The sequence below is a fragment of the Neovison vison genome, chromosome 2, assembly GCF_020171115.1.
Source record: "Neovison vison isolate M4711 chromosome 2, ASM_NN_V1, whole genome shotgun sequence".
Taxonomy (NCBI): Eukaryota; Metazoa; Chordata; class Mammalia; order Carnivora; family Mustelidae; genus Neogale; species Neogale vison.
The window spans coordinates 30,707,678-30,726,272 of record NC_058092.1 but is presented as its reverse complement, the minus strand read 5'-3'; the positions used below and the strand labels follow the sequence as shown (position 1 = coordinate 30,726,272).

Here is an 18,595-nt window from a genome sequence, read left to right as displayed (position 1 = left end):
TTTTGTTATTGGTAGTGTTCATATTGTGTCTCCCCCATTATACCATAAACCCATCAAAACAGAGACCTGACTCACTTACGGTACTCCCAGTGCTCAGGTGGTCTCTACCTTACCATCGTAAGAACTTAATACATTTGTTTATAAATAGAACTTGATAAACCAATGAAAATTAAATGAGCAGAGTGATACATTTATTTAAAAAAAGATCATCCCAAATCTCCCCTTCCTCTCCTTCCCATGGCTTTGAAATTTCTGACATGGCCTCTTGAGGGCATCACATCTTGGCACAAATAAATAGGGAGATTGCAAGTCAGGCTCCTCAGAACTTAAGTTGAAAGACTACTCCTCCCAGTCCATTCCTGACTGTTTACAAAGCTCTTCCATGGCCCTATGAGGAAAGCTGGACTGCACCCTTACTCCCCGTTCATGGAGGAGATGAGGCTCTGACCTGACCACTGCCACAGTTTCCTGTGCTGCCTTGAGCTGCCTCTTTGGCTAAAGAAGTCTTGGCTTGCACTTGGTTAACAAAGGGACGTAGAGGTGCCAGAAAATGATTTCCCAGAACATCTGCTTTTAGAAAATCTTTCCCTAGCTCAGAGCAACAGCCACTGAAAAGGAGGCAAATCTTTAGGTTACCTCTTCCCATCCTTCCAACTGACTGTCAGATGAAGGATCTTTCTTTTTAGTCCCACACTGCAGGAAATATCACTAATTTCTGATGAAAAACATCACTTTCCTCACAACGTCCTAGCTTCTGGTGCTTGCCTGGAACAGCCAGGGGGGCAGTTTCCTGTGCTGAGCTACTGGGTAGTTCATGGATTTCACAAATGCACAAGGTAGAAGCTTGGAACCGGGTTCAGTTCAGGTGCACAAGGCTCCCTGACCCTACAAAGGAGGTCAGCAAAGGAGGGCGGCCCCAGAGCGTGGTCCTCCCTTGGAGCTGGCAGATTCGTGGGTTGTCCCCTTGGCCCCCAGATCCGACAGGAAATCAGCTGCAGGCCTGCGGAACAAGATCGCCTGTGGTTCCACCCACGCACCAGCCCCACAGTCTTGGGAGCAGATATGTGTTCACGGATCCGGGTTTGAGGCTCTGTGAGGAGTCAGGTGAAGGGTGGGACAGAGCCACCTTCCTTCCCACTCTGGGCCATACCCTGTCACAGTCAGCAGCCTCGACCTGGGGCGTTCTGCACACCCAGGATTCTTAACACAGCCACGGAACAGAGGTGGTCTGTGTGGTCCCCAAATCCACAGAAATTGTCCCCAAAGCTGTGCGTGTGGGAGTGTCCATAGGGAGGAGTGGACGCGTGTGGCAGTACTTGTGGCCCGCATCCCCGGGTGCAGGACCAGAGCCTTGCCGTCCTCGCTCTCCACATGTGTGGGAGGACACGGGTCCCTCCCGGGGTCACCGCCTCCGAAGCATCCTGGCTCCCGGCTGCACATGTGCTGCCTGTTCGCCAACCTGGCGGAGCCTAGCCGTTGTCTTTCTTTGCCACTGCGGTCTCGGGAGAAAGAGCCCACCTTGTCCCGTCACCGTGTGTGTCTACCAGCCCCGCCCAGCCCAGCTGTTGGCCTGTCCCTCGCTGGACCCAGTCCCTACCGCAAGGACAGGAAGCGTTCCCCACATCCACCTCCGCCCCAGCCTGGTGACTTGTGGTCCCGGACCCCAGTAGCCAGAGAGAGTTTTTAAAAAGACTCACAGACATGTCATTAAAATCTCAGTGTTGGGTTTGGGGGAAGGTGCTGGGTGGCTCCCGCCCCTGCTTTCTGGAAACAGATTTGGGGTATTTGACAGTGACAGGAGACTAAAGTGGGATGGTACTAAATATACCATCCTGGGCATTTCCGGGCAGCGGGGGGATGTGGGATTGACTCGCCACCCCAGCCTCTGGCCCAGACAGACCAGCCCCGCCTCGGCCCCCCTCCAGCCTGTGCATCCCCTTCCCCTTCGCGCCTATCTTCCACTCCCGCTTCAAACCACATCGCCCCCCTGCTGCCCAGAACCCTAAACCTCGCTGGCCAGACACACAGCTGGTGCTCCCAGGCCAGAATTCCAGCCATCCAGAGTCAGACCACAGCTAGATTCAGGGCCGGTCCCCCACAGCGCTGACCTGTGGACACTCCTGTGCTGCACACCTGTGCCTCTGAGGTCTCCTCTGCCTACTATGGCTTCCCTGCCACCTTTTCCACCCCACAGGACTCCGTCCCATCCTTTAAGGCCAGTTCAGGTGGCACCTCCCTTGGGAAGCCTGCTCAGATCCTACCCATCATGGGACCGTCCAGCTTCCCTGGGACCTGACCAGGTGTCACCAGGCGCTGTCACTCCTACTTTGCTTCTTCTTGTTCCTTTCCAGGTCTCCCTCTGACCCTCCTCCTTCCTTCACCTTGTCACCAAACAGGAACTGCCATCCTTTGTCTTTCACTGTGTTTGTGGCTGTTGTTTTCCCTGCCTGTGCTATCTATTCCTCAGCCCTAGGCCTTTGTTCAGGCTGGGCCATTCCTCTGCATTGTCCTCCCTTGACATGGGGGCACATACACTCTCAGCCCTTGAGGCCCAGCTCCGGGATCAGTTGCAAACACTCCCTCTCCCCCAGGCTCCTGTGCACACACATCAGCAGGCTCTGCTCAGCCCCGGCCTCAAAAACATGGTCAGCTCTGTCCCTGCCCACCCCGTGGCCTGTTTCTGCCTTGGGTCTGATGTCAGTCTTCCCAGAGGAGGGACGTGCCCTCAGGTCCCATCCTTGGGTCCCAGAGCCAGCAGGGGAGGGGTGGGGCAGGCTGGGTTTAGGGCTTGGGGGTCAGAAGCAGAGGCAGCTCTTGCTGGCACCACGGTGTGCTGGGCCCTGTGCCGGACACCTCAGCGATTGACCCGCCATGCCCTCTCAGCACCAGGAGGCAGAGCTTGGGGTCTTGCAGAGGAGGGAGCCGTCCCCACCCAGGCTGCCCGGGGCCCCGTCTCCCCCAGCCCCAGCTCTGTGCAGAGCACAAGTGACCGACGGCCCCACTCTATCTCGCAGTGGAGCGTGACCGCACCCTGGGCTACCAGGAGCCCCACTGGAAGGAGTTCCGCTTCGACCTGACCCAGATCCCAGAGGGCGAGGCAGTCACAGCCGCCGAGTTCCGGATTTACAAGTTGGCCAGCGCCCACCTGCTCAACAGGACCCTGCACGTCAGCATGTTCCAGGTGGTCAGGGAGCAGTCCAACAGGTGCCTACCCTCACGCTGCCTCCTGATGAAGCCTGGCCGAGGAGGGGACACTTCCCAGAGGACAGAAGGGGAGCTGCCTGGGGAGTACACCCTCAGAGGCAGAAGGATATTTGGCCAAGGCCTCGTGTCACTGCGGGGAGAGGCCCAGCATAGGTCCTGCTTCACATCACTGCCATGCTGTCCCGGCTATGGGACGACCATGGGCAGGTCACTGAGCTCCCGAGCCTCGGTTTCCACACCCCTGCTGGGCCCAGTAGCATTTTGTGCAGTACGTAAAGTGAGAGAAGGCACACGGGGCGCCCACCCCGAGCCAGGTGGGATAGGTACCCCGCACAGCATCCCCCGGGTGGGCACTGGAAATGCAAAGGCAGCTGTGCCGGCTCTCAGTTAATTGTTTTTTCATGTCCACAGGGAGTCTGACTTGTTGTTTTTGGATCTTCAGACGCTCCGAGCTGGGGACGAGGGCTGGCTGGTGCTGGACGTGACAGCAGCCAGTGACCGCTGGTTGCTGAGCCGGAACAAGGACCTGGCGCTCCGACTCTATGTGGAAACGGACGACGGTAAGGCTCAGGGTTGGGCAGCAGACCTTCTCCGGGAGGCTCTTCAGTGCTGCTGGCACAGAGCCAGCTGCAACCCCCTCCTTTGGCCCTGGAGGCCTGGCCTCTCTCAGCCCAGCGACTGGGGTGATAATCCCCTAACCACTTTGGGTGCTCACTGGGGTGCAGAAGCCACGGTACCCACAGCGGGAGCCCCCTACCACGCTGGTCTCCCTCCTCTCCTTTTGCAGAACCAACATTTCAGTCACTAAGAGAGAGTCCATGTTGTCCCTCCCCAAGAGCAGCCGTGTATGTGGGCGGTCCATACTGGGCAGGGCCGAAGGGAGGCAGTTACACCCTCAGACTCGGAGCAGAGAGGCCTGGGTTTGAATCCCAGCTCTTCAGCACTCTAAGCCGGTGAGCTTGGCAGGGTACTTACCTTCAGGGTCTCAGTGTCCTCCTTTGTAGAACAAGGGTTCACATCTTCATTCATTCCCCAGGCAGCTGGGGGAGAACCTCCTTCATCGCAGGCAGTGGAGTGGGGGAGGGAGAGGCAGAAAGTGGGCACAGGATGGTGGATCTGAGCTACAGCAAGGGGCCGCCATGGCTGGAGCTGGGCGGGCAGGGGCGAGGTGGGAGAGGAGACTGAGAGCTGCAGGGCACATCCTGAGTGTGGGTGAACCCAGGCCCCGTGTCAGGGTGGCTCCCTGTAATTCATAGCAATGGAGGATGACGGGATCTGAGTCAGGTTTTTAGAAAAGAGCCCTCTGAGACAGCCCTGGAGGAGGGCATCACTTACCCCGGTGCTTAGTGAATTAGGCTTCCCATAAGTACAGTGGGGATGGGGCGAGGGAAGTGAGTTCACAGAGGAGAAAGCTGATGGCACTAACTTAGCAGGTGACCAAGGCTCATAGGAATGTCCTGCACGTGCTGTGTCCCCTTGATGTGATGGAATGGGAAGGGCCCTTCATCTCGTTCATCCCAGAACTCCACCTGACCGTGGGAAAAACATCAGACAAACCCAAATTGAAGGACCTGCTACAGATGCCTGACGAGTGTTTCTCAAAACTGTCCAGGTCGTCAAACACAAAGAAAGTCTGAGAGATTGTAACAGCCCGGGGAGCCTAAGCAGTTGTAGGAACGGAATGCCGTGTGGGATCCGGGACGGGACCCTGGAGGAGAGAAAGGACACTGGGGAAGACCAGTGAGGTCCGAATACATCGTGTTTAGTTTATCTTCAGACTTGGTGTTGGTCGTTTAGTTGTGACAAGTGCACAGTGCTAATGTCAATGTTGGCATTTCCCGGGGAAACGGGCCTGAGTAGCTGGGAAATGTCTGTACTGTCCTTGCGGTTTTTCTGTAAATGTCAACTGTTGTAAAATAAAAACTTAGCATGTGTGTCCAACAAAGGCCCTGCCCCCTACGTCTGCAGGGACCGTAGTCTGGGGGGGACAAGAACAAAGTCAGAGCAACAGGAGCCACGAGCTGCAGGGGAGAGTGGAGACGTGCTTGTTGGTTGGTAGCAGCAGAAATGGAGAAGAGGGGATACAGGAGGAATGATGGAAAATGTGGATCGAGCCAGTGGCCATTTTTAATAGAATCTTTATATTTTCCTGCCTGAATTAAAGTAGTGGATGGGCAGGCTTGAGGGAGCAAAGCAGGAGGCCTTTTTCGGCAGCGATGTTATTGAGAGCCCTGGTTGACGTCCAGATGGAGAGTCAGCTAGGACAGGTGAGAGCTGGGGCACAGGTGGGAAGTGCCCACATCTAAGTGGCTTGAGAGGCCTGGAGCCGGAGCAGGTTTCCTGGGCAGGGGTGTGGGTGGAGAAGTAAGGGGACGGTCCAGAACCCTGGGGCCTCCCACATGGAGAGGGCTGCCCAGAAGGGGTGATGTGGAGGATCTTTCCTTCCCATGGGGGTTCTGGGGTGTAGAAGGCGGCCTTCTGGCCAGCCTGAGGGCTCAGGGTCAGTCTTCCCCTCACAGACACCACCACGGGGCCTCTGCAGGCATGGCTCCCTCCCCATCGGGTGCAGGGTCCTGGGTTTGGGTCCTGCGGGCTAAGAGGCACGATGCTTCCCGAGCCTCTTGAAGTGTGGAGGGGCCAGGACGTCGGGGGTCACCTTGTCTCCGCATAAACACCCCGTGTGCCCTCCCTGCTCTGTGACGTGGCAGCTGTGGCAGTCAGTCGGTCCTTACCAGGTCCAGAGCCCGGAGGCAGAGGGCATGATTGTAGCCCTTCATCGGTTCGCCAGATTGTACACGGACCCCATGGAGCTTGGGAAAGACATCTCCGACAGTGCCAAGCTCAGGGTCATGGCTTTGGGCTCTGCAGGATTCCAGAGAACCTGATAAAGGTGCTGCTCAAGACACATGTCAAGGAAGCAGCAACATGGGGGTGGACGACTTTGGGCTGGGTGTTCTCTTGGAGACCAAGCAGGTCCCCCATATCATCGGCACTGAGCAGGGGAGAACCAGTGCCTGTCCCGCAGCTGGGGCTGGAGCTGCCACCCCAGGGCACCCCGGGGGAGCACATCCCTAAGGGGTGCACAGGAGTGCCCCTGTTCTACAGGCCGACAGCCTACAGGATCCTGGTGCAGGAAAGAGGTGCCCCCATCACGTACTCGCAGGAGGCCACATGGCCCTCAAGAGCCAGTGCCCAGAGGTGAGGGACTTTCTCGGGGACCACTGTCTTCTGGAGCATCCATCTTGGCGGGTTTGCTTTGGTGAAAGGGTGGAAGGCCCACTGCGGAGGAAACGTTATCTTCAGAAGAAGCGCCAGGAGTTCCAACGTGCCCATGAGCAAAGCTGCAGAAACCTCCATGATGGGGGCAGACGAAGCTACAGGTGTGGGCACGTCTGCCCCCAAAAACGTCCAGGTTCCTAACGCTGATACAGCCGCGTCATCCGGAGGGAAAAGTATGAGAAAAGAATTGAACATCTCATGGTGCAGCCAGAGGAAGGTGAAAAAGCCAAGTGTGTGGGTGACCCCAGGGCCCGGATCATCACACAGGCAGCTCTTGAACACGAGGATGGCATGTGCACCACCTGGGGCATAGGAATCCCACTCCTGCCCAGCCACTACATCAGCCCGGATGTAACTGTTCATCTTCACTGTGAAAATGGGATCCTGGGCTTCCTTCCGTTTCCATTAAAAGAGGAGGTGGATGCAGATCTCATCACTGCGGGTGAGCAGACGGTCACATTTCCCCCCGGGGGAGCTGTTTTTTCTCCCGCGAAGACTCGTCTGTAGTAATTCGAGGGGACACCTCCACCTCACCATACTGGGAGCCGTACAGGTTTCCTGTCTGGTGACAGGCTAACCGGGTCACCCCCGGTAAGAAGGGGAGCGGCCCGGAGGGAGCCATGGATTTGGTGTCCAGCACCAAGGCCAGAACGGTGGTCACCATGCAATGCCACACCAAGGACAAGGGACCCCACGTCTTGGAGAAATGCACTGGGCCGCTGACCAGGGCGCTGTGCGGACAAAGCCATCCCCAAGAAGGCTGCGTTCCACGTGCACGGGAAGAAAGGCCCCACGCGGATCGAACTCTGGGATGGCCTGATGGTGGACGACGTCAAAAAGAGCTCGGGCAGCCCTTTGCCCTGTCCCCAAACCTCAGACCCACACAGCAGGTGGCAGCCTGAGCTGGGAAGGAAGCCCCGGTCCCAGAGGGTGGTTTTCATTGGAAACCAGAGGAGGTCTGGTCACCTCTGTCCATGGCGCTGGCTGTCTGACCAGCTTTCCCACCGCCAGACAGACTATTCTGCCAAGAGGGATATGGCTTTAATTAAAAACCAAAGGAGAACGGAGCCCTTTATCTTGTTAGTTCTGTGCTTCCCAGAATGGTCTGGTACCATCGTCAGGCGCTTTGAACACCCTCCTCACTGTGCTGTTTACATGACATTATGTGCAGCTCGAATGAGCCCACGGGACAGTTTTCACAGAAGGGCCTCCCCTTGTGAATGAGTCAGGAAACGTGGGGGGATGGTGAGGAAGGCGTGACCACCCCCATACCCCCAAGGCCCCACTTTGCCAGCACCGTACGCCCCTTGACCTGGGGGATGCTGTCCGGGTGAGCTTGTCTTCCTGCGGCCCCTCTGACTTTTCCTCTGGGCCTTCCGTCTTCTGGTTAAATTCTGTGTCCCTGCAGCCTCCCCTCTTCCTCCCTGCATATCCTCCTCCTCGTGGCTCGATAGATGTGTCTGGAAGGACAGCAAGGTTGTCTTGCTGGGCCAGAGGACTGGCAACACAGTGACAAGGTTCCCCTGTCGAACAGCCGTCCCCCCGTGTGCTGTCGAAGGCTGCGGCTTGTGGTAGGAGGGGTTCTAGAAACCTAAGACGGATTTCTGGGTTTTCTCATCCTCAGGCTCCTGCTGCTGCTGACCTCCTGTCCAGCAGGGTTGTTCCCAGGTGAGCCTCAAATGGGTCCAGGGCATTTGTGTGTGGCAGGTGATGTCATAGGTCAGAGTTCGGTCTCTGGATTGATTCGTTGTTCAGTCAACTTGGCCCAAGGACATGGGCCTACAGCACGGCTATTGAAGGGCTGACCTTTACCAGCCGAGCAGGACTGTGGGTGGGGCAGGCAGTGCCCTTGACCTGTGGTGTATCCTAGTGACTCATAATAGACCCACTAATGGAGCAAACATAGGTATTTGTACATGTGGACGTCTGTATACTGTATGATAAATGCATGTGTTTCTATACATAACGTGTGTGTATGTCAGGGTGGTCATATCGAGGGGACAGGGACACGGAAGGGGAACAGTTGACTCTGCATGTTATAAAGCATAAAACTGAGTTAGTAATCCTCTCCTGTTGTTTAAGAAAATTCCACAGGAAGAGAAAATGAAGGGGTCTGTGGCACTCTCGTCTTCACAGTGGAAGCCAGGAAATAACTGACGTGTTTAAAGTGAAACTAATATCTAAATATTATGGTGTATTTTCTCAAAGGAATTTATACATTTGAAATGCTCATTGTGGAGACATTTTAACAGCAGTGAACGTGTTTATATGAAAAAGTTGGAAAAAAATACAGACACTCATGGTCACCATTGTGTAAAACTTCAATTGACATGAATATATTCCAGAAATATGAAAATGCTGTGTTGGAGTGTGGAGAGATTTCAGAGGGATCTTTTTTTCTCAAAGGTTACTTTACAGTTGCTATTGTATTACTTGGACAATTAAAAAATCAGGAGGCAGGAAGCCTGGTGGCTCAGTCAGTTGAGAAGCCTGGCTCACTCTTGGTTTTGGCCCAGGTCATGATCTCAAGGTTGTGAGATCAAGCCCCACATGGGTCTCTATGCTAAGCTGGGAGTCAACTTGAGACTCTCTCTCCCAGTCAGAATAAATAAATAAATCCTAAAAAAAAATCAGGAGGTCCTTTGGAAATACAAAGAGGTACAGGAAATTAGTTTTATTGGTGGAATCGACATTTCCAGGGATCATGTCTGTGTTTCTTAAGGCATCCTCATCTTTAAGCAGCTTTGGGACCAAATCCCATTTTAATGGGTAACCCTCTTCCTAGCCAGAGGCCTCCATATTTCCCTGCCCACAGTCTTTTCTCTTTTTTTTTGACCCACAAACCTGGGGTTAACTCTTAAGTGAATAAGAACTTGGGGTCTGGAATTAGACGTGGGCTGAACCCCAGCTCTGGGACTTTGGCCTGATGTCGTGGCCCTGCTGTCCCCGGTTTGTGGGCATCACAAGCAGAACAAGCCCTTGCTCTGTCCTGGCAGCTGCTCCCATCTGCTGGGGCACAATCCAGCGAGTCCTCCGAAAGTATGGGGTGGGCGGGAGAACTCGGGCCCTGGAGCTCTCAGACAGCGGTGGGAACCACGGTTCTGTGCTCCCCTGGCCACGGGCCTCCAAAGTTTCTCCGTGAGGCATGTGGTCCAGGTTACTGTGGAGACACATGGGGTCACAAGTGGGAGTCGCTCAAACCTGTAAAGGGCTTCACAGATGGCAGTGTTGACCACTGTCACAAATGATGACCCTGTGTTGGCAAGGCCCCCCGCCCTGTCTCCCTTGGGTCTCCAGATGAGGAAACTGAGGCCCTCTGCCTCCATGGGCCAGAGCCCGTGCAGTCTCTAATGGAAGGGTCCCCGCTGTCCCCCGTGCCCAGCCCTGCCCATGAGTGACCGCCCTCTCTCCTGTCTCCATCCCAGGGCACAGCGTGGATCCTGGCCTGGCCGGTCTGCTGGGGCGACAGGCGCCACGCTCCAAGCAGCCTTTCCTGGTCACCTTTTTCAGGGAAAACCCCAGTCCCATCCGAGCCCCTCGGGCAGCCAGGCCCCTGAAGAGGAGGCTGCCGAAGAAAACCAACGAGCTGCCACATGCAAACAGACTTCCAGGGATTTTTGGTGAGGTCCAGGGCAGGCCTGCGGCTGGGCCCCAGAACAGCTCTGGGGGACAGAACCCTCCAGGCCTGCCATAAGTTCAAGTCTGTGCTTACCCTCCAGCACTTTCCCGACACCTCCTTTGTCCTGTGTGCCTTGAAGACCAGCCACTGCCCTCTCTGTTCCTGCCACCCAGAAGCACCTTCTCAGACCTCCTCTGGCTCACCAGGGCTTTTCCCAGAAGTCTCTGTCAGCACCAGGTGCCCCTTCCTCTAGGCACTGGTGGTTCTCAGGTCTCCCTTGGGGACCCTGAGGACCCATTGTTGTTTTCTCCCCACCTGACCAAGTTCCTTGGGATAGGGGTGGGCCTGCCCTGCCCTCCTGCCCTCCTTTCCTCCATGGGGAGTCAGCCCTTTGGCCTCCATAGAGCCACTCAACCTGGTGGAACGGGTGCGGCAGAAGAGGTGTGGGGAGGTCAGGAGGTATCTCTGCAGAGGAGGAGCCGCCTGATGTCCTGGGCCCCCTTGGCCTCTTTATTGGCACCTTTGGGGCCACAGGTTGGAAGTCAAAGGAGGCTGGGCTCAGTGCAGGGTTACTCTGTAGCTATCAGGAGCCACCTGGAGCCATGGAAGTTTCTCGAGCTGGGTCAGGGCACCAGCAGAGCTGCAGGATGGGCTTTATGACACCACATGCATTAGTTTCTCTTCAATCATTTTATTCAAAAAATATGCCCAATGGGGTGTCCCCGCCCTAGGAGCCACCAGGGGTAGCTGCGTGAGCAGGAACCCCAGAAAAGACCTGTGCTTCTGTCCCTGCAGACGATGTTCACGGCGCCCACGGCCGGCAGGTTTGCCGGCGGCATGAGCTCTACGTCAGCTTCCAGGACCTCGGCTGGCTGGTAATTTCTGACTCTCCTTTTTCTTCTTAAATGACGGTCCCCACCCCAAAATCCTAAGTGTAGCTCCAGGAGGAGGTAGAATTATGGGTGATTTTCATTTTCTCATGCATTAGGTTCTTCTGTGTTTTCTGAAGGGAGAATATCTCACTTTTATTGTGAGAAGTGCTTTTTGGTAAAAACCATGAAAAGAGAGATTTTTTAAAAAAAGATTTTATTTGTTTATTTGACAGAGATTAGAAGTAGACAGAGAGGCAGGCAAAGAGAGAGAGAGAGGGAAGCAGGCTCCCTGCTGATCCAGGATGCCCGATGCGGGACTCGATCCCAGGACCCTGAAATCATGACCTGAGCCGAAGGCAGTGGCTTAACCCACTGAGCCACCCAGGCGCCCGAAAAGAGAGATAGTTTGAATCCTCAGCCCTAACAGGTCAGATCTGCAACAGGGAAACGGAGGCCATGGTGGGCAGTGCGCCTGCGCACCTGCTGGGACTGCAGCTCTAGGAGGCGTGGGCGGTAGGGGCAGGGTGGGAGGACAAGGCCTGGGCTGACTGCACATGAGGGGGACAGAGCTGTGCCCAGCCCCACCTGCTGAGAGTGCCCAGCCTCTTGGGGGAGCCTGTCTGAAGGGACCCTGGGGTTGGCTGCCTGGCCTGGGGCTGAGGGCTGGGTGCGGGGCAGCCCCGAGCCGTCCTGTGCCGGGTGCTAGATTCAGGAGCTCAGGAGGGGGCATCTGGATGGGACTCACCTTCTTCCCTTACACCCCAGGACTGGGTCATTGCTCCCCAAGGCTACTCGGCCTATTACTGTGAGGGGGAGTGCTCGTTCCCACTGGATTCGTGCATGAACGCCACCAACCACGCCATCCTGCAGTCCCTGGTCAGTACTGCGTCTGTCTGGTCCGGCTCACGGGGACGGGGGTTGGCATGGCCCGGTGAATGGAAGCCCCTGCCAGGGGGTCGGGGGGCTCTCTCTGCCCAGAACCTTCCCTGCACACATGAGCAGGGACGGCCCACACCTGGAGGGAAACGGGTGCCTGTATGGCCGAGCTGGCCATGTAGATGCCTATGTACCTCAACATGCATATACCCGACTTACCCTGACTGCTGGTGCACACCAACCTCTGTGCACTGCACACACACATGTGATGACTCCACAGACAGTATGTGGGTACACAGATTTACAAGACATGCTTGCTCATGGTCAGATACACAGCGCCTGCATAACGGGCGTGCATCCCTCCTGGGGCCCATGTGCTCCGAACACACACATCACTGTGTGCATGAGTGACACACACGTGGGCTCAGCTGCCTGCTGCGTGTGTGTGCAGGATGGGGTACGGGTGTGCCTCACTGTGCTTCTGGGCTCCGGCCTCCCCTGTTCACCTCCCTGCTGGCACTTTTTCCCTTTGTGCTTTCCGTAGACAAAGCTTCGGGAGCTGTGGCCGGGGTACCTTCACAAGCTGCCGTTGATTGCTAAGTGTTTTAAATGTTTGTTGGTTCTAGGGTTGAGATTTCTTTCTAGAACATTTAGGTAGAATCCACCCCATGTTAATCTAGTAATAATAGGTGACGTGATGCTTCTGAGCGAGAGTAAACGTATCGGCAACAGCAGCTTTGACCCTGTGGTGACACTGCCTTTCTCAGACCCAGTGGGACTTGCTGCCCCCAGGAGCCCTTTTCCTGTGAGAAGCTCGGGAGTGATGAGATATGTGTGCTTCCTCCGGCCCACAGGGGCGAGTGGGTGATGGTCACCACGTCAGGATGGCTGGGTGGACAGGCTGCAGGGCGGGGGGGGGCAGCTGGGAAGGTGATGCTGGGGTTGGGCAGGGGCTGGCACAGAGGGGCTTATGGCTCCACCTAGGATGCTGGGTGGGTGGACTGATTTCCAAGAAAACTGAGAAGCTGGTGCAGGGTTTTAGCAACACAGGTCAGTGATCTGACTTACTCTAGAAGTAACTGGCAGCAACACGCAGATGAATGGGGTCGAGGGTGGGGCAGGCGGGGAGCCAAGTGAGGGGCTGCTGTGGTCACCCGACAAGGGGTGGGGGCAGCTGGTGGAGGGTGGAGGTAAGGCTGCTCATGGGCATGGGTGTGGGGTGGGAGGAACCCAGGAGCCTACAGATGAGGGCCATGTGAAGACAGGGATGGGGAGCCTTGTCGGGGGCAGAGTCGTTGCTGGGGTCCAAGGTGGTGAAGTGGGGGGACAGCAGTTCTGCACCAGCTGCACCGTAAGATTGGGGTCCAATTAGATCTCAAGCAGGGTTGCCGGTGGGAAACCAAAGCAACAGATCTGAGGTCAGAGAGGTGGCCAGGCCGAAGCTCTGTGAGAGAGGGGCATGTGGCCAAGCTTCAAGTCCTCGAAACAGATGAGCTCCTCTGGGGAGACCGCAGACACTGGAGAGGTGGCTAGGACTGGCCTCCTCTGTGGGGATGCCAGGGCAGTGATGGGGGTCTTGGGGTGTCCTGGGGGCCAAGAGAAGGAAGCATTTCCCCCTGGGCTCATCCTCCCAGCCCTTCTCCATGCAGCAGCCAGGGGCCCCACTAAAGCACAGCTGAGCACTTTGTTCTCAGCTGAGAAGCTCGCCTTGCCTCTCATCATTCCCTGGGGAAGGCTGAGCCCCTTGGCCTGGGACACAGAGCTCCTCACGAGCCACCCTGCTGACCTCGCCAGCATCCCCACATGACCCAGTGTCCTTATCTCCCTGCACAGGCCTAGTGCCAGGATGGCCTGATTTTCCCACCTTTCTGGCTTTGCACCTGCCACTGCTCAAGTGCTGTTCCCTCCACCCTCGAAGGCCGCCTCCCCCGCTCTGGGCCCAGCTACCACCTGCTTACCTGCACACCTCGTGTCTGTGGCCCTTCCTGTCAGGGTCAGTCACCATGCTTATGCTCCCAGTGCTAAGCACCTGTGTGCTGTGCCAACCCCCATAGGTCCTGTTTGTCCACTGGAATGTTCCCTGTCTCCCCTTCCTTCCCACTGAGTCTGTGAGAGTAGTGACCACGTCTGGGACACTTCTGTGACCCATCCTGGCAGAGCTGGCCAGGATACATGTTCTAGATATGTTCATGCTGGAAAATGAGAGAAAAACCATTATACTCATTTGGCAGAGAAGGAAATGAGCCCCACAGATGCGTGATTTGTACCCAAAAATGCACAGCCAGTAAGTGACCCTCCAATTTGGTCTCCCAGAGGCTCAAAGACAGGCGGAATGGAATGGCACATGAGCCTCCACAGATCATTCTGTTTGGTGCCAGATAGGGTAAAAGGCCTTCTTTCTGTCACTTAGCTAACAAAGCTCTTGTTTGGGGGGAGTCTCAGGAAGGCCGCACCCCTGCAGTGCCTGACTTCTCCCCAGCACCCCAGTGCAGGAAAGGCCCTCCCTGGTTTCCAGACATGTGGAGCCCCACAGCTGGTGCAGGTGGGCTGGTGTCCCCCAGTTTCTTCCACATGGACTCACGAACACCAAGCCCTGTCCCTGCACCTGGAGCTGCCAGACAGGTTGCCCCTAGCCAGCTTTGTCTGGGTCCCACTTGGCAGGCTCTGAGAAGCCCGAAGTCCTGGGCTGCAGGGTGGCCACCTCCCTGGGGGCCCCAGACCGGAGTCACAGGTAGTGCAGCCCATCCTGCCACTGCTCAGGAGAACTATTTTTAGGAGGCTGAGTACAGGCTGCTCCTTCAGGAGGGAGTCTGCATGCTGGCAGTCATGCTGTTAGGAGGGTCACAAGTCCCCACACCTGGTCCCCGTCTCGCCACCGAGAGCCACGTGACTCAGCACCATGTGCAGCTTCCACAAGCTCGGTCTCCGTGTGCCCAGAACAGAGCTGCCTTGGAGGTCATTGTCAGGGCTGGGACGTGCTTTGAGGAGTAAGAGCGTCGGACATTCCAGGGGTGGACCGAGGATTCTGGGCTTTGTTTGGTTCTGGGAGCACTCACTGGCCCACATTTGGGAGGGGAAACAGACGGCAAACAGCTAATGGGAACAAGAGACAGTGCAGACACATCAGGAGACACAGAGAGAGGAGCAGAGGGGTCCCCGGAGGGCTTCTGGGCACACCATGTGCTGGGGTGTCCTGTCTGAAGGGAGTGGGTGGGCCCTAAGGGCAGTGGGCCAGGGCAGGGGTGCAGGGGCACGGGGTGGGGCAGGTCCCCGCATGAGCACCTGCCTGCACTACAGGCAGAGGACGGAGCAGGGGAGGATGAGTGGCCAGAGACTCTGGGGCGAGCGAGGGCGGGGGTGCTGGGGCAAGGCCGCCGTGTTCACACCTTTGCTGCCCCCCCTGCTCCGGCCAGGTGCACCTGATGAAGCCAGATGCAGTCCCCAAGGCGTGCTGTGCCCCCACCAAGCTGAGCGCCACCTCTGTGCTCTACTACGACAGCAGCAACAATGTCATCCTGCGCAAGCACCGCAACATGGTGGTCCGGGCCTGCGGCTGCCACTGAGGACAATGCCCGCCGCGGGGGGACCCTCTTCCGCCCAGGACAGGCCCCTCTCCAGAGCCAGGAAACCCTCAAACCTCGCCAGACTTCCGGCGGGTTGGCCCTCACAGATCAATGTATCTGTGTTCCTCTCTCCTTCCTGCCAAGGCTGGATCTTCTCCAGGCCCCGCTGCCCCCTTCCCTGCCTGAGGTTTGTGACAGTCTCTTGGCCTCCAGGCCTGGTGGTCTGAGGCATCAAGCAGGTTCTCTCCCAGCCGCCTCCTCCAAAAGCAGGTGCTGCCCAACATTTTGCATTTAGAACAAAAGTCTGAGGACCTATTCTTATCCATTGCTGGCCCAGGCTTCGGGTAATATGGGGTGAACTGAGAAGCACCTGGGGCCCCAAATGGCTACCTCGGGTTCTTCACGGTTCATTTCAGGGCATGGATATGTGTAGACATGGTCTAGTCCACCTCCGGTTGCCTGCCCCTCCCAGGCATTTTCTGGGCACTTTTGTTAGAATGTGGACTTGCCCTCATTGTTGTGTCTTGTTGTGGATCTGAATGATCAGCCTGCTGGGAGGCATGTGGGTCAACTCAAGAATGAGCTGGATGAACAACATGATGTAGGGCAAAGGCCAATGGCATCTGTCTCCCCCCATCCCCTGCCTTGATCTGCCTCTGCTGTCTGGGGAAGAAGTGCCAGGCATGGACATTTGACCTTTGTAGAAACAAAAAATTTGGAGGGCCTCATTCGCCTGTCATCACATTGAATCATGAGGAGCTCAGCTCCCTGGAAAAGTTACCTTTTTATTGAACCTAGCAGGTAGATACATTGGGTGGTCTAGGAGGACAACGCTCAGCACAGATGACATCATTTCGCTTTCCCTTTGGCATGGCAAACATCAATCACCAAACTTGGTATTTTTTCTTTCCAAACCTGTATAGAATTTCAAAATGATCCATATTAAAACTTCACACAGCCACTGCCAAGAGATCAGAGTTGACACGTGAAGTGAAAACTGTTTGCCATCTTCTGGTGTGCTAAGGAGCGATCCCCTTCATCCACAGCCATACCTCTGTGACCCTGGACAGCCTGTGGCTGGGGCTAGGGCCTCCCAGCACCTGCTTATGTCTAGAAGTTGTCAGAAACAGGCTGTCATAATCTGCACCACCCTGTACGCCCTGGAGCGCTGTCCTGTTTCTCAAGACCTGTGAGCCAAAGAAAAGGCCCCTGTCCCAGGGGAGTGACAGGCAGTAATAAGGCTGGCCCCGGGTGGGGAGGTTCCCGGAAACCGCTGTTCTCCTTGGAGGAGCCACCGCAGGCAGCTGGGCTGTTTATTTGATTTCTGACTTGCTAAGCCTGTAATTTACCTGCTGGCACAGAGTCCAGCTGCCTGAACCCTAAAATACTGTCATTAAAAGCTGTTCGTGGGGCCGCCCCACCCCACAGGCATAGCCCAGCCAAGGTGGAGCCCCCCCATGTGCCCAAGGATGAGTCCTTCAGCAGTCATTCCACACCCCGAGGAGGGGCCCGCGACAGCAAGTGTGGACGCTGGGGCCCTGCTGCAGGACAGCGGCCCCTCCATAGGGACCGGGAGGTGAGTCTGGAGTAAGCACAGAGGGAAACCCTCCCTGTACACAGAGGTTGGGCCCAGACTCTTGACAAAGTGATGAGGGATCTAAACTCTGGCTTAGAGGTTAGGAGCCCAGACTCATAGGTGGCTTCTCCCTCTGGGCCTCATTTTCCATCTGTACCTGAAGGCAGTGTACTTTTTGGGTGTCCAAAGGGCCTTCTGCCAGGAATCTGTCTGCCAGCCCTTTCTCACACTGTACCCAGAAACAGCCTCATGATCCTGAACTTGGGGGTCCGGTGGCAGTCAGATCAGAGTTGGTATATAATAGGGAACCTGTTTGCCATTCTAGTCCTTTGACGCTTCTGTCTTTCTAACATCAAGGACTGTCCGTTAGGCAAATATGAATTTAATATTAGCCAATTATTTTAACTATTTTTTACTTCACCTGGTATGTTTTGTGCCCAGCCAACAGCCCAGCACAATTCGGGGTGCACCAGGAATGTCTGTCAAATCAAAGGTTTATAGACTAGGAGTGCACCTCACCTGTCAAGGTGAGCATGGCACGAATGCCTGGATGTTGTCCCCCTCCTTTTGCATGCCCAACACCTGAAGAGTAAGCCTTTGCCTGCTGACCTGGGTCAGACTTCCAGCAACTGTTGCCATCCCCGCCGTCACTGAATGAGATCGCGCAGAAAAAGCCCTGAGCAGAGAAACAATTGTGAATGGATATAAGGCCCACGCATTTTCTCCCATTTATTGCAGGATACTGCACGCACTCACTGCATGCTATGTATTCCCAGTTACCTGTTTGCTGAGCCACGCACGGCAGCGGCAGGGAGCGGCCCACACGCCACCGTTTCCCTCTCTCTTGCTCAAGGCATGGCTTATCTGGGTGCACGAGACCAGAAGGATAAATACGGGTGGTTGGTTAGATGCACCGATAGCTCTGAGTCACGACTGCTGCCAGGAAGGGGGGGGTGGTGGGCTGTGGGAAAAGGCTGAGAAGAAACGCAGCGGTCAGTCTTGGTTTGGGCAGTGCGAGGCTAGCCTCAAGGCCAAGTCAGCACATCAGTGTTCACAGTTTTCTAAGGTGGGGAAGTTACCCATTATGGAAAAATCCCTAAGAAATAGAAAAAGAGGCAGCATAGCAAGAGGACAGAATTTTGAAGTCAAATGGGTTTGAATCCGTTTTTCTTTTGTGGAGCAAGGTATTGGTTCTTTCCTTCCAGGCTATTACAAACACATGGACATTCACATTTAGGACAATGTCTGCCATCTGAACGCTTAGCAACAGGCACCTGTTGGCATCATTACAAAAGGATTTACTGATTTGCTTAGCCCTTTCCATGTTTGTCCACTAAATCTCCTCCCAGAAAGTGTGCTGTAGGTGGAGTATTTATTTCAGAGTTGTGCTTTTTCCTGGAAAATCTAGACCCTGCAATCTGTGGAAGGAAGACCTTGTGTTCCCACTTGCTTTTAAGGCCTAAGGAAAATGCCTGGTTATGGCCAAGGCTGTGAGTATTTCCCTGTGTTCCCAGAGGCAAGGGGATCTCACCAGCCTGCTGAAGGTACAAAGCTTGACCCACCTTTTAAAAAAAATGGGGTTTTCATTTATTACAAAAATAATGCA

General features: G+C 55.7%; 2 protein-coding genes across 2 annotated transcripts in view; both read left to right on the top strand.

Annotated features, from left to right (window-relative positions):
* Nucleotides 1-16,265, top strand: part of BMP8B (bone morphogenetic protein 8b) — a 28,359-nt gene extending 12,094 nt beyond the window's left edge. The window contains exons 2-7 of the mRNA XM_044237901.1: nucleotides 3,015-3,204; nucleotides 3,616-3,764; nucleotides 9,909-10,103; nucleotides 10,898-10,977; nucleotides 11,740-11,850; nucleotides 15,264-16,265. Of these exons, the coding sequence (XP_044093836.1) occupies nucleotides 3,015-3,204; nucleotides 3,616-3,764; nucleotides 9,909-10,103; nucleotides 10,898-10,977; nucleotides 11,740-11,850; nucleotides 15,264-15,413 (875 nt within the window). The 3' untranslated portion in view covers nucleotides 15,414-16,265. The remainder of the gene's footprint in view (nucleotides 1-3,014; nucleotides 3,205-3,615; nucleotides 3,765-9,908; nucleotides 10,104-10,897; nucleotides 10,978-11,739; nucleotides 11,851-15,263) is intronic.
* On the top strand, nucleotides 5,964-7,385 carry OXCT2 (3-oxoacid CoA-transferase 2). Its single transcript, XM_044236246.1, is given in 12 exon segments — nucleotides 5,964-6,051; nucleotides 6,054-6,116; nucleotides 6,119-6,224; nucleotides 6,226-6,362; nucleotides 6,365-6,443; nucleotides 6,445-6,626; nucleotides 6,629-6,957; nucleotides 6,960-6,996; nucleotides 6,999-7,053; nucleotides 7,055-7,207; nucleotides 7,209-7,330; nucleotides 7,333-7,385. Coding segments are annotated over 12 exon segments (1,404 nt in total).
* Nucleotides 16,266-18,595: the final 2,330 nt, after the last annotated feature.